At 36.4% G+C, this 14062-nt stretch overlaps 1 protein-coding gene across 5 annotated transcripts in view; it reads left to right on the top strand.

Annotated features, from left to right (window-relative positions):
* msi2.S (musashi RNA binding protein 2 S homeolog) overlaps positions 1-14062 on the top strand; it is a 435916-nt gene that overhangs the window by 336269 nt on the left and 85585 nt on the right. For all 5 annotated transcript variants that reach the window (XM_041583047.1, XM_041583046.1, XM_041583048.1 and 2 more), the window contains 1 exon segment: positions 2129-2243. In XM_041583047.1, coding sequence (XP_041438981.1) covers positions 2129-2243 — 115 coding nt within the window.

Raw genomic sequence — 14062 nt, 5'->3', positions numbered from 1 at the left:
GTCTTGAGGCCCTTAATAGAGTAATCATTTTTTTTTAAGACTGTAAATGTTATATTTAATTAAATAACTACCCCCAACTTCTGCATCATTCAGACTTCCCACCCATCCCTATCTGTTCCCCAAATTGTGGGTTATTCAAAGCTGACTGGTGCATCGCACAACAAGGCACTAGTTTCCTATGGCAGGCAGTAAGGACATGGTTGCCTTGTACCCACCAGTGCTCTGCTCAGCAACTTGAACCATATTTATTTTCCAGCATGAGGTGCGGAGTGCAACCAGACACTGGATAAAAGTGTCTTTTGAATGAGAACTAAGGGACCCAACATACAGAATGACCCCTTAACAGTTGTGCTTGCATAGTACAGGTACGGGACCTGTTATCCAGAATGCTTGGTACCTGGGGTCTTCCAGAGAATGCATCTTTCCATAATTTGGATCTTCATACCTTAAGGGGCAGATATTTTTTTTGGTCAAAACTCTCAAATTCGAATTGTGAATTATCCAAACTTTATTTGAGTTTTAATTTGAATTCGAACCTCAAGACTATGGCCCTTTAAGAACTCAAATTCGACTATTCGCCACCTTAAACCTGCCCTGGACCTTTTTCAATGGGAAAGGTCCAGGGATCAATTTGGTGGTGTTTGCAGCCTTCCTGACATTCAAATTTTTTTTGGAGAAAAAAAACTCGAAGTGAGGTTTTTTAATTAGATTCAAGTTTTTCTAATTCGAATAGAATTCGATTTGAGTTTTTGGATCGATTCAATTCGTCCAAACTGAGAAAATTCAGTTTTAAGTTTTAGAAAACTCACATGAATTGGAAATTTGACCCTTGATAAATGTATCTCTAAGGGGCCCATTTACTTAGCTCGAGTGAAGGAATAGAGGAAAAAAACTTCGAATTTCGAATGTTTTTTTTTGGCTACTTCGACCATCGAATGGGCTACTTCGACCTTCGAAGTAAAAATCGTTCAACTATTCGACCATTCGAAAGTCGAAGTACTGTCTCTTTAAGAAAAAGCTTCGACCCCCTAGTTCGCCACCTAAAAGCTACCGAAGTCAATGTTAGCCTATGGGGAAGGTCCCCATAGGCTTTGCTAACTTTTTTTGGTCGAACAAAAATCGTTCGATCGATGGATTAAAATGGATTTAATTGTTCGATCAAACAATTTTTCGTTCAATCGTTCGATCGATCGAATAGCGCTAAATCCTTCGACATTCGAAGTCGAAGGATTTTACTTTGACAGTCGAATATCGAGGGTTAATTAACCCTCGATATTCGACCTTAAGTAAATTTGCCCCTAAGTGTACTAGAAAATCCTTGAAACATTAAATAAACCCAATAGGCTGGGTTTGCTTCCAATAAGGATTAATTATATCTTAGTTTGTATCAAGTACAAGGTACTGTTTTATTATAACAGAGAAAAGGGAAACAATTTTTTGAAATTTGGATGATTTGGATAAAATGGAGTCTATGGGAGACAGCCATTCCGTAATTTGGCGCTTTCTGGATAAATGGTTTTCGGATCCCATACCTGTATAACGGTTCTCCCACCCTTATTTCACAAGCAGCGTTTTTGCTGTGCTTTATGTCTGAGAGTCTACTTATAATTATAACAAAAAAATTTGACTGCATTGTTCATAGATCCTGTCTGAAGACCAGTGATAAATTCACTACAACATTGTGGACTAATATGATTCATAGCAGAGTAATAGACAGTAAAAGAATGTGCAGGGATGGAAAAGGGTAATTTTATGTTCAGATGATCTCTTTAAATGTCCAGGTTGGATCAGTGTTTATATTTTGTGTAATTGACAGTAGCTTCCAGCACAAAGAAGTTCAAATACTATGTCTCTGTCTGCTGGTCTAGTCATTTTTTTTTTCTAAAGCTTTTCCTCCTTCCTCCCCATCCACCCACACTCTGTAATATGACCAGTGGCAGATTGTTTGACCTAATACAAAAGTAGTGTTCAGTAATCTGCTCAGCCAAATGCCCTATATTTTTAAAGTTCACAAGAAAAAGAAGCTAAATATATAATGCACATTTTCTTTGCTCTTGCCTTTGGTATTGTTATGTGACATTTGAATGGAATTCATTTGCATCTCATATTGCTTGTCTTCACTCAATAGGTTGAATGTAAGAAAGCACAGCCTAAGGAAGTCATGTTTCCTCCTGGTACGAGAGGACGAGCAAGGGGTCTTCCCTACACCATGGATGCGTTCATGCTAGGGATGGGAATGCTGGGTAAGTGTGCTTGCGTTGTAATTGTGATTAAGAAATGTTTTGAGGTGGAAGATTTGAGTAATGGGTTAAAGGAAAATTACCGGAAACTTTCTTTAAACATTTTAAGAAATTGAAATACATTTTTTCACTTACAATCCCACATGAAGGATTAAAGTCTTCTTATGCCCACTTGCCTGCATAGCTATTTTCCCCTAAGAGAACCCCTTGTAACCTACAGTATCCCTTGTGTGATTGGAAGAGGCAAAGGGATTTCTGCATCTGCCTAATGGGGTGTGGGGACACTTGGGGGCATATTTATTATGCTGTGTAAAAAAACGTTGGAATAATACACAATATAACGCCGTGTAAAAAAACAGCGTCAAATTTCTTTGCGCTTTTTCTTATGTGGCTTTTGCTGGAAACAATGTAAAATAACGGCATAAAAGCGGTTGTTCACATGGCGTAAGATTACACACACTTTCGCCATTTATTTTACACAGCTTTTAACTCCGTTTTTTTGGGCGAATTTAATTTTACACAGTATAGTAACTATGCCCCTTTGAAGTAGAGAAGGGTAGTCAGAGGAGTGTAGCAGGGCTTCTCAAGTTTCATGCCAGTTTCCAGACTGCCATAAACCCATGTGTGAAAGAGGTCATACAGATACGCAATAATGCAAATGAAATTACAAAAATAATGAAAAATGGCTATTGTTTTCTTTCACTACCATGAATGGAAAAAAGTATGCATCTACATCCTAGTACATGTGTTCCTATTACAATAAATCTCCCTTTACTCCCTCGCAAATAAAGGTAAAACCATGCAGCTGTAATATCATTTATTCAGGTATGATATCGGTAATCTTATACCCGTTATCCGTTATCCATTTAATTCTGAATTATAGGAAGGCCGTTACCCATAGACTGCATTTTAATCAAATAAATTCACAATTTTAAAAGCTTTTAAAAACAATACCTTGTACTTGATCTTACTTAAGATATAATTAATACTTATTGAAGGCAAACCAATCCTATTGGTTTTAGGTGATTTCTTTTAGAAGACTAAAAGGGGGTTATTTACTAAAATCTGAAAATTTCTCACAATTTTCTTAACATCTAACTTTGACCAAACTCCTGTGCACATTTTTAGTAGATTTATCAATAAATTAATGGGGGAGGGGGTGGAAATCAGAACTGTGCAATTTTTTCGGATTTGACGCCTGAAAACTCTTTTTTTTCGTATTATCTCCCCAAAAAACACAAATTATTCAGATTATCTCATATCATGATATTTTTCAATTAAAAATAGGACATCTGCCATTGACTTCTACATGACCTCAGCAGGTTTGAGATGGAGTCGTTTTTAATTCAGACTTTTAGCAGCATCGAGATTTAATTAATTTGTGAAAATTTTTAGTTTATTTGGCCCGAAAAAAATGTGTTTTTCCCTTTAAAACTCCGACCAGAAAAGATAGGACTTTAATAAATAACGCCCTAAAAGTATGGAGATCCAAATTAGGTAAAGACCCCTTATAAGTCACGAGGAGTTTCATGACCATGCTTTTATTTGGTAATGTTTACTTCTAATAAATACTTCAAATATTCATGGTTACTTCTAATGTCCTCATATTTTGCAGCAAGGGGTAATTTATTGATTATACAGGTATGGGATCCATTTTCTGGAAACCCATTATCCAGAAGGTTCCAAATTACAAAAAGGCTGTCTCCCATAGACTCCATTTTATCTAAATAATGTAAGTTTTTAAAAATGATTTAATAATAAAACAGTACCTTGTACTTAATCCAACCTATGATAAAATTAAGCAAAAATGGCCTATTGGGTTTATTTCATGTTTATATGATTTTCTAGTAGGCTTAAGGTACGAAGATCCAAATTATGGAAAGATCTATTATCCGGAAACCCCCAAGTCCTGCGCATTATGGATAACAGGTCCCATACCTGTAATACATAAGTTTTAGTGAGTCATGTGATAAAATTACATCACTAAGCTCAGTTTATAACTGACGACCTTACTAAGAGCCATTTATATAGTGAATAAATTACCCCCTGTTGTAAAATATAAGGATATTATAAGTCACTGAGGAGTTCCATGGCCTTCAGCCTCGTGCTTTTATACAGGTCATGAAACTCCGAGGTAACTTCTAATATCCTCATATTTTGAAACAAGGGATATTTTATTTATTATAATACACAAGTTTTAGTGAGTCATTTGACAGAAATGAGCTGCTTATAAGGATATCATTTATAGGATATTCATTACTTCTGTGTATTATAATGATATCATCTATATTCTTTTGGCTTGTTGATGTACTCCTCGCCATAATGGCCAATTTTTACTTTATTGTGATGTGGTTGTTTGGTATATATATACTGTACGTCCACGCTGATACAGAAGTCGGCATCAATCATATAAATACAAAAGACATGGCTCCCATGTGCCAAAACTGTGCTATTTCTTAACTAGATAAGTCATTGTGTGATTAAGAAATCTTGGTGAAATACACTTCCTATCTATCTACTAAAGGAAATTGACCCGTTTTGGCCACTGGAGGTTCTTTTTTTCTAACATTATTGCATAGCATTGTTGGCACCTGTTGTTCAATATCCTAAAGACACTTGGTTAGACCAAGAATCATGGAGCATATTGTTCTTGTTATTGACTGCTTGTAGAGTTACATTCTCGCTTTTTTCCTTACTGTATGGACTGTGGCATATGCAATAAGCAATGTAGCAATGTAAAAAATGACTATCTTGCCATGGGTGATAGGTAGTGGGCCTTTTGATTAACATTTCCATGTGACAACACACTTTGATTTCTTATCAACACAGAAATGTTTTGTTTTTATTTTGGAAATGAATTTACTGCCTTTCTGTTCATCAGCGGGGGAACTGACTTCCGTATGTCGGGATAATGCTTAGCAGCTTGGCAGAATAGCACACTTTAGATGAGGCATATAATATTAATGGATAATATTGCTTTTGTTAGCTGTGCATGGTGTTAATTGAGGATTGCATATTCTACACATCTTTTATATTCTCTTTCTAAGGCGATGTGCCTTTCATACTACTCTGTCTTGTGAATAGTTACTTTAGTTTTGCCTATACCTTTAATAAAATCAGACTACACCCATTTACACGACCATGTCCTGAAGCCTTCAGATTCAACAGGACTTTTACACAAGTTTTAACAAACTGTGAGGTTGCATCCCCATGAAGGGCCAGGAGCTGTCTAAAATACAGGTATGGGGAATTTGGGGAGACTGGTTATTTCTCTTCTTGGAAGCCCAGTTTAAAAGCAAGTTTAAAGGCATGTACAATATATATATATATATATATATATATATATATATATATATATATATATATATATATATATATATATATATATATATATATATTCTTCTTCTAGTATTTCCCAATTAAAAAATGCAGATTGTTCTAATCTTTGAAAATCAGTTGGGCAGTGCATTTTTGTTTTCTATTTACCTGTTTCTGTCTGGTCTGATGGTGAAGGCTTCAAAGCTGTCAAATCGAACATTGTTCCACAATTGAATTTTTGCAAACTGTTTAAAAAATTCACTTGCAAAAGAAATACAATATATGAAAATATGCACTTGAGAATCAGTATCCCAAACTGCATGCTGAAATGAAATCACTGTTTTTTATGTTGTTGAGAGAACAATGCTTATGGCTTTCGGACTTATGAAATTGATCTCATGAGATTGTCTTTATGGCTGTCATCTCTGCAGTGAAGGAATGTTGCCATTTTTTTTTGTTCCCGTAATTAAAAAAGTGACTGGTTGTCAGCCACTTAACTGTCTTTACAAAACATAGACAGATACAAATCCTCTGCTGTTAAATCCCAAAGGGAGAAAACTGTTATGCTCGCAGTGGGTTCTATGGCTGGGCACTCTTTGCTCGTACTTCTTCTATAATAGCTTTGTGTAAAGCTGGCATCAACTGGAGGTTGTCTATATAATGGATTGAAGATAAAAGTGATGACCTCTGTGGGAGTATGCATTGGTTCAATGTGTCAAGTTTGTGTCACTGTTCTTGCTGTCAGCCTGTTGGATTTTGTCACTTCTCTTGCTGTCAGATTCAGTTAAAGGAATAGTATAAGCTGAAACTTTCTATGAAAGTCTGTGTAAGGAAAGGCAAACATATTTGTTGTCTTTTGGATAGCTTGCCTTTTTGCATATATTGACCTCATTTTTTTGTTACTTCCCTCTTAATGTTATGGTAACAAGCTAGATAATGGACCCTTTAACACTTTTTTTGCTCTAAATGGACAGAACAATAGGGAGAACTTCATAAGTTGTAGGGCCAGGTTCACAGACTCTTCAAAGGGAAGCACAGTTCTTTATATACTGTAGGTACTGTAGTCAATGCAACTGGAATGGCTTAATATGTATTTAATGAGAAATGGCTTAATGAGTACTGTGACATTTAAACTTCCATCTTTATGAAAATTTACAGGATACAGAGCACTGCCAGATTCAAAGGGTTTTGCCATAAGTAGACAACATGTTGCTTATAGTCCCACCATTTGTTTTGTGTAGGCTGTAATTGTTTACTAAATATAATATGTTTATTTATATGACCTGTCAATGTCTTTGCACATCTTCAATACTTATAGTAATTAGCTTTTTCTATGATGCTGTTGATGTATAATATTCACATATGTATTTTTAGTTTGACAAGGGCAAAGAGATCAGACATTTCTGTTAATACTAGTGTGTGTTGGGCTTGTTATTGCATCCCCTTATATTATGTAGATATTGCATCCCTGATAAAGTTCAGCTTTACAAAATAGACACTGTTAATTACCAGATGGTTGAGTGCAGATGGTTGAGTGCATGCCCTGCTGGGTAAATTAATAAAATATCCTAACATTGCCCAGTTGTAGTAAACATTTATTACATTAGCTCTTTATATTTTGCTACTTTGCACATCAACTAGTAATCCACATTGTCTGTGGGGTTTTTATATTTGACCTCTGGATGCTTCCAGAGTAATGATATCAAGAAGCAACCTCTGTAGCTGCCCTCTTTTTAGCCAAAAAGAAAGAAAATGTATAGGTTGTATAATCTATTGTTTAATTGTATCTATTAGGCATATTATCTGTCCAGAGTATAGCACAGGCTTGGGGAACACAGGGAGCTACCCATGGGAAACAAATCTCCCAAAAACACCTTTGCATTGTCAGTGGGAATCTCTGGCACTAAAACACACAAATCGAGTGACCTCTAAAAATGGTCTTTTCCTGCATTTTCTGCTGATTTAATAATTTATATGATTTAGCACTTGATTCCCACTGACACCAATGCATAGGTATTTTCCGGAGGTTTGCAGGTAGAGCATATATGTGTTATAATCCTTAGTGTTTTAGATATGTCAGAACTCTGAATAGGGATTTCAGAGTATAGTTTGGCAACATACAAATTATTATTTGTGAGGTGACGTATTGTTTTGCTACAAATATTAAGGTGCAATTCATTTATAGGTCTTTTTGAAAAGTCTGGTATTGCAGGTTTTTATAACATTCAGTAAATGGAAATGGAATATACCATAATTATATCAAATGATGTCACCTAGTCTTCATTTATATATTTATACTCAAGATTCCACTAGTATCAGGGAATCTTACCAGTATTTATACCCTTAGGGCTCTTGTAAATATAACTTAAATTCATAATTTCCCCCTTATAAGTAATTTTCTTTTCTGTGCCAAACTAGGATAGGAGATCATAGCATTTCCACAGTTTGTGTGCCAACAAAAAATCCTTCAACTTGGTGGTATTTCACTTTCAAGAATGGCCTTAAAGATTCTCTTCCTTTTAAATGATTAACATTTTCTCCTGGGATATCCAAATTTGCATTTAAATGGATGTCTTAAACAGACTGTTTTACTCTTATTCACCAAAATAGGATGATGAAGGATGCAGTATGTTCATTCAGACTAAAAATGATCCTTTCTCCTGGAGAGAAATTGAGTCACACATTTATTCTCATCTCCTAATGTCACTTTGACAGTTCTGCAGAGGTTATATGAAATAGCTTTTTGATGCTTTATACGGGGAGGAGGAATTTTATAATGACATAGGTCTCTTAAATCTATTACAAATATAGATGATTTAGGTGTAAGCTCTAGCATCACATCAGGTTTAAGAAGGCATCACATTTACATATTGATATCCCATGCCCACGCATTTATGATTTCATAAATTAATTTGTTTCTGTATGTTTGTTTATTTCACTTTCTAACAATGAAGTTGATTGGCATTTGCTATAGGTTTAATGTAGTTGAAGGGTCAGAGAAAGCAAGGAGGTACCTTTGGCACCATTTCTTGGATGTAGCACACAGATTATGCACATCAGATATTCTTTCTGCTCATGGCATAACCTGGAGATTTATATATTATTTCAAACACGTGTTTTCAATTAAAGCTATTGAAAACAAAATCGTTATTTGCTGTTTCAGTTTCTTTAAACAACAGGTAAATTCCATTCATGCTTCGCACAGATCATAATCCTTTTATTATTGACTCCAGCAGTGTGCGGATGTGGGTTTAATTACAAAATAAAAAAAAAAAAATAAGTATCCTAATAATAATTTGGTTTACTAAATTTTGGCGGCTGTTTAAACTGCCAATAATAAATTACCACCTCCCAGCTGTTGGATTAGTACATTTACAATGATCCTTTTTATTTTGAAAGGTTTGTAATAGTTTTTTTTTTCCATTTGGTTTTCAACCTGACTGGCCCAGTGTTCACAGGCACGGCATGAACTGGTTTTAATGTGAAGGAAGGAGAGGTGAACAGGGTCAGTTTCACACTTCTGAGCTGTAGCACTCACTTGCCTGTGGAGTTTCATCTATCACTTGTGTCTTGCTGGTCTCTGACCTTAGCCTTTAATCCTCACGCGGCTCACATTGGCCCATCATGTGGCAGTCACAGCACAGTAACACTGTATGCATGTTTAGACTTATTTGTATCAAATGTTGGACTTGGTTTATACAGGTTCAGGTTAATGCTTGAAATCACATACATTATTTATTATACAAAATAACGCTGGGGGACAGTGGGAGAGTGTGAAGCAACATGGTTCTGCTTAGATCAGATCTGCGTTACTCTGCATAATATCTGCCCTCTTTCAATTAGATTAGGTGTGGTCTCAGTAACTGCAAGTTACAATGCCACATAAGAAACATTTATTGAAACTGACAATCCAATTTCCTTTGAGCTGGAGGGAGTCAGATTTGATAAATGTATTTTCTTTATCAGCTTTTGTTTTGGGGACAGCTTTGGTATCTGATATCACTGCACCTCCATAATCAATGACCTATGTGAGTTGTAGCCAATTAAACTTTCCCTGCAATTGGAGGGAATTATAACCAGCACAAACATTCTTCTTTGTAGCTGGCTACTGAGCAAACAGAGTTTAAGCCATTCACAGGAGAAGTGCAACAGAGAAGGGACACTCTTGCAATTTGTCTTTTGCTTTTTTGCAAATGTTTTTGCTTAATTTGTTTGTGTTATTTTGTGTTTTAGCATAAAAAGAGAATTAAGGACTTAGGCTGTTAGGATGCTTACCATATTGGGGCTTTGTGTTCCTTTGGCACGGCGAATAGTTTATTCATTTAAGGGATCTTTTTTTAAATAGGATCCCTTACATGGGGCCATAAAGGGTGAAGCATAGGAAGCGGTAATTTGATTTAGTCTTGAGGGGAGGTCTAAGTCAACTAAAGTGATGTATGAAAGTTTGTGAACACTTTAATATTTTCTGTATTTTTATATAAATATGACATAAACATCATCTGATTTTCATATTAAAAGTGATGAAAAAGACGAAGAAACATTAGTTAAACAAATGAAACAAAAAGTATTATATGTGGTGATGTATTTATCCAAAAAAAAAAAAAAGATCCAATACGATATCTGCATGTGGCAAAAGTAAGAGAATAGTTCTCTCAGTATGTGGTGTGACCCCCCCCCCCTTGTGCAGTGGTAACTGTTGATCAGTCCTGCACATCCACTTTTTAACCCATTTCTCCATGCAGAACAGCTTCAGCTCTTGGATGTTGGTGAGTTTCCTCTCATGAACCACTTTCTTTAAGTCTTTCCACAACATTTCAATTGGATTAAGGTGAGGACTTAAACTTTGCCATTCCAGAACTTCACCTTGTTTTTCTTTAACAATTCTTTGGTGGAATGACTTGCGTTGTCTTGATGCATGACCCACTGTCTCTTGATATTCAATTCACAGACAGATGTCTTGAGATTTTCCCTTAGAATTCACTATTATGGTTCATAATTCATTGTTCTATCAACAATGACAAGCTGTCCAGGCCCAGATTCAGCAAAACAGGCCCAAGCCAGAACATTCCCACAAACATGTCTCACAGATGGGATAAGGTTCTTGTGCTGAAATGCATTGTTTTTCTTTCTCCAAATGTAATGCTCCTCATTTACGGCAAAAAGTTATATTTTGGCTTCATCCATCCACAAAAAAAACATTCTTCCAGTATCCTACTGTAAGGGCCCGAAGGCACAGTTGTAGTGCGGACCAAGGAGGAGGCAGGTAGTAGACAAAAGTTTGCGGTATCAGAAGGGTAAGGCAAGAGAGTTGTCAAAAGTCCAGGCAATAGTTCAATCCAGGCAGAGAAGGGTCAATTCGAATAACAGGCAAGGTCGGTACACAAGAATCAATCAATAATAACACACCCAGGAATACACAAAGTTAAACCTATACTCGGGCAATGTCTGCAGTGTCCAGAAGGCTTTATATAGGCCAGGTTTGGCGCCAAAGTTTGAGCGCAATGGCGTCATGACGCTGACGCTTCCGTCCTGACGCTGACGCTTGCGTCCTGACGCGGCGTTTAGACGCCGGCGCACGTTCTGACGCTGGCGTTTAGGCACCGGCGCACATTCTGACGCCGGCGACCATTCCGTCGCCGGCAACCAATCGGCAGACGGGAAGACGCTGCGACCAGCAGGATCCACATGGAGATGCAAGGAGTCACCATTTTGGACGCCGTCGCCATCTTGGATGTGAGTAGTGACTTCCATTACACCTACTGGTTTGTCCACGTGATCTTTAGCAAACTGTAGATTTTTTTTATTTTTTGGGGGAGAGCAGTGGCTTTCTCCTTGCTTCCTTGTCATACACACAATTGCTGTTCAGTGTTCTCCTGATTGTAGACTCATGAACATCAAAATTCACCAATGTGAGACAGGCCTTCACTTGTTTAGAAGTTAACCTGGGCTCTTTTGTAACCTTCCAGACTATTAGACACAGTTGAGGTTATCTTTGATGGTCGACCACTTCTGGGTAGGATAAAAACTTGAATTTCCTCTATTTTCACCCAATATGTCTGACTGTTGATTGGTCCTCAGACACATCCTTTGTTTGAGCCACGATATGCATCCACAAATGTGCTGTATATGTGATCAGGGTTTTCTGAATTCTTTAACTAAAACACAGTCTCTCATTCAAACCTGTCGTCCCATTGACCGAATACACCAGCCTTTAATTTCACCCTCAAATTATATGATAATCCTAACTTTTGCCGCATGCAGATAGGCCTTTTTATTTCCCCAATAAATACAGGGTCACATATAATAATTTTTGTTTCATTTGTTAAACAAGGTTTTCTTCATCTGCTTTAAAGGGTTCACAAACTTTTAAGCACAATTCTGTTGCTCTGGCCAAGGGTATGGAATACCTTTTCTTTGTATACCCTGTCATAAAATTACCAGTTGGACTGTATCTAGGGACCCTCCTGTAAAAAGCTGGAAGAAACCTGAATGTTTGAATTGTCCAAATGCCATTTATATAGAAGGGTAAACGGAAGGGTATTTGCATTTTTTAAAACAAAAAGCACACCAAAAAACATTCCTTTTATCTGCCCAGTTCCAGTAGGACCAATTTTAAATATAAATTCTGCAAATAAATGTTGCTTATATATAAATATATTTTTATTTTATTCTACATTTAGGTTTGCTGGTCGCCAGGCAGCCATGACACAGCACTGGCCTTTACTATGGAGTATGTTGGTTCTATAATAAAGCAAAATCATAATCATTAATAATTGTGAAATTAGTTTAATATTTCCCTCTGAATGTGTTACTGGTAGTAATTGCCTACATTTTCTGTCCTGCAATGCACTGAAAATACAACCATACAACCAAAAAGAAATGTTACCTAGAAACTAAATTTGGAGCCATGCGAGCTGTCTCGGGTGGATAGCTAGCTGGATACTGCATCTGTCTATTTTAGGACAATGAAGCTGTTGCCACTGCTGAACTGTGTTGTCATAGTTCTTTTTCACTTGCTGTTAATGTTTGAAATTAAAGCAAGGTAAATAAATGAGAGTCACAGCTGCCACCCATCAGGGAGCCACAGCTTTAAAGATCAGCTACTGAGTGTGCACACCATTCCTTTGCAAAGAAACAAAAACACATCTAAAAATAAATGAAAAACTATCATAGACTTTCCTCTGCACATAACAATGCTCAGTCTTTTAATGCAGACATGGGTCATGATTTCAGTTCTATATACTGGACCAGATTCAATTCAGTGACAAAAAAAATGTTATCTCCTTCAATTCCAACTATGTGGTACATTTTTCTCATCAAATATCTGTGTAAAAACCAATAGATAAGTTATTTCTTTTTTTCTTGGCTTATTTCTTGGCTGGCTTATTTCTTGGCTTGAGATGTAGAACTTTGTGTCCACTTTATATTCAGTGGATATTTCAGTATCTGAAGGGGTGTGTTTACTTAAGGTTCATACATTATTAACCGTAAATGCATGTGGCACATGGACCAGGCGGAGAAACTGCTGTCAGCACTCCGGCCAGTGTGCCATGTGCCTTATAAGTCTCCACTCTTGTAGAAGAAAAAAGTTATATATATATATATATATATATATATATATATATATATATATATATATATATATATATATATATATATATATATATATATATATATATATATATATATATATATATATATATGCAGGTACCATCCGCACTTGCATTTGGTTCCATTAATTTAACACAGCTTTAAACTAAGACATCTTTAAACTAAGGCTCTCCTTCAATATACTTTTCAAGTGTAGGGACCATAGGATCAATGAACCCTATGGCTTCATTCCCTACCAGTTCCCCGCACAGTACTGTACTGTAGAATTATGAATCTGTTCTTGACAAATAAAAAAAAAGATTCAGATATAAAAAGGAATATAGTTGGCAGCTGTAGTGCAAAACTCCCTTCATCTTTCATAACACCCTTCCTACCTAACTTTTTCTGTTTATAATCATATCTGTGTTTATTCTGACTCCAATTGGTTTAATAATGGCCGATTTTCTTGTGAGACCTCCCTGCTGCGTCTGTATGGAACTGTAACAACCACTGAGGGCAATCTTTGCCAGATAGCTGAAATCACCAGACACTTGGAATCCACAAAGCTGCTTTTTTTGGGGGGGTGGATGGACAAACGTAGGAGTGGATGTACAAGTGCTGCAAGTCAATCAATCAGCAACTCATATTAAATAGTCTGCTACAAGTTAGAAATGAAGGCAAACACCTGATTGGTTGCTGTTGGCAATTGCACTGGTTTAATTTAGCACCAGTGTTTGTAAAACAGCCCCTCTGTGTATATGTAGAAATAATATTACTGGATGCAGACGTCATAAATAAATCTCCTTTATACTGACTTTGATATACTGTAAGGCTGTCATGGAAGGTCATAGTGAATTTTATGGTTTGGTTTCCAGATTCTGAAATGTTTGAAAAGTCTTGAGGCTGATCTTGAC

The sequence above is a fragment of the Xenopus laevis genome, chromosome 2S (genome assembly GCF_017654675.1).
Source record: "Xenopus laevis strain J_2021 chromosome 2S, Xenopus_laevis_v10.1, whole genome shotgun sequence".
NCBI classification, from domain to species: Eukaryota; Metazoa; Chordata; class Amphibia; order Anura; family Pipidae; genus Xenopus; species Xenopus laevis.
This window is presented reverse-complemented; position numbering and strand designations above follow the sequence as displayed.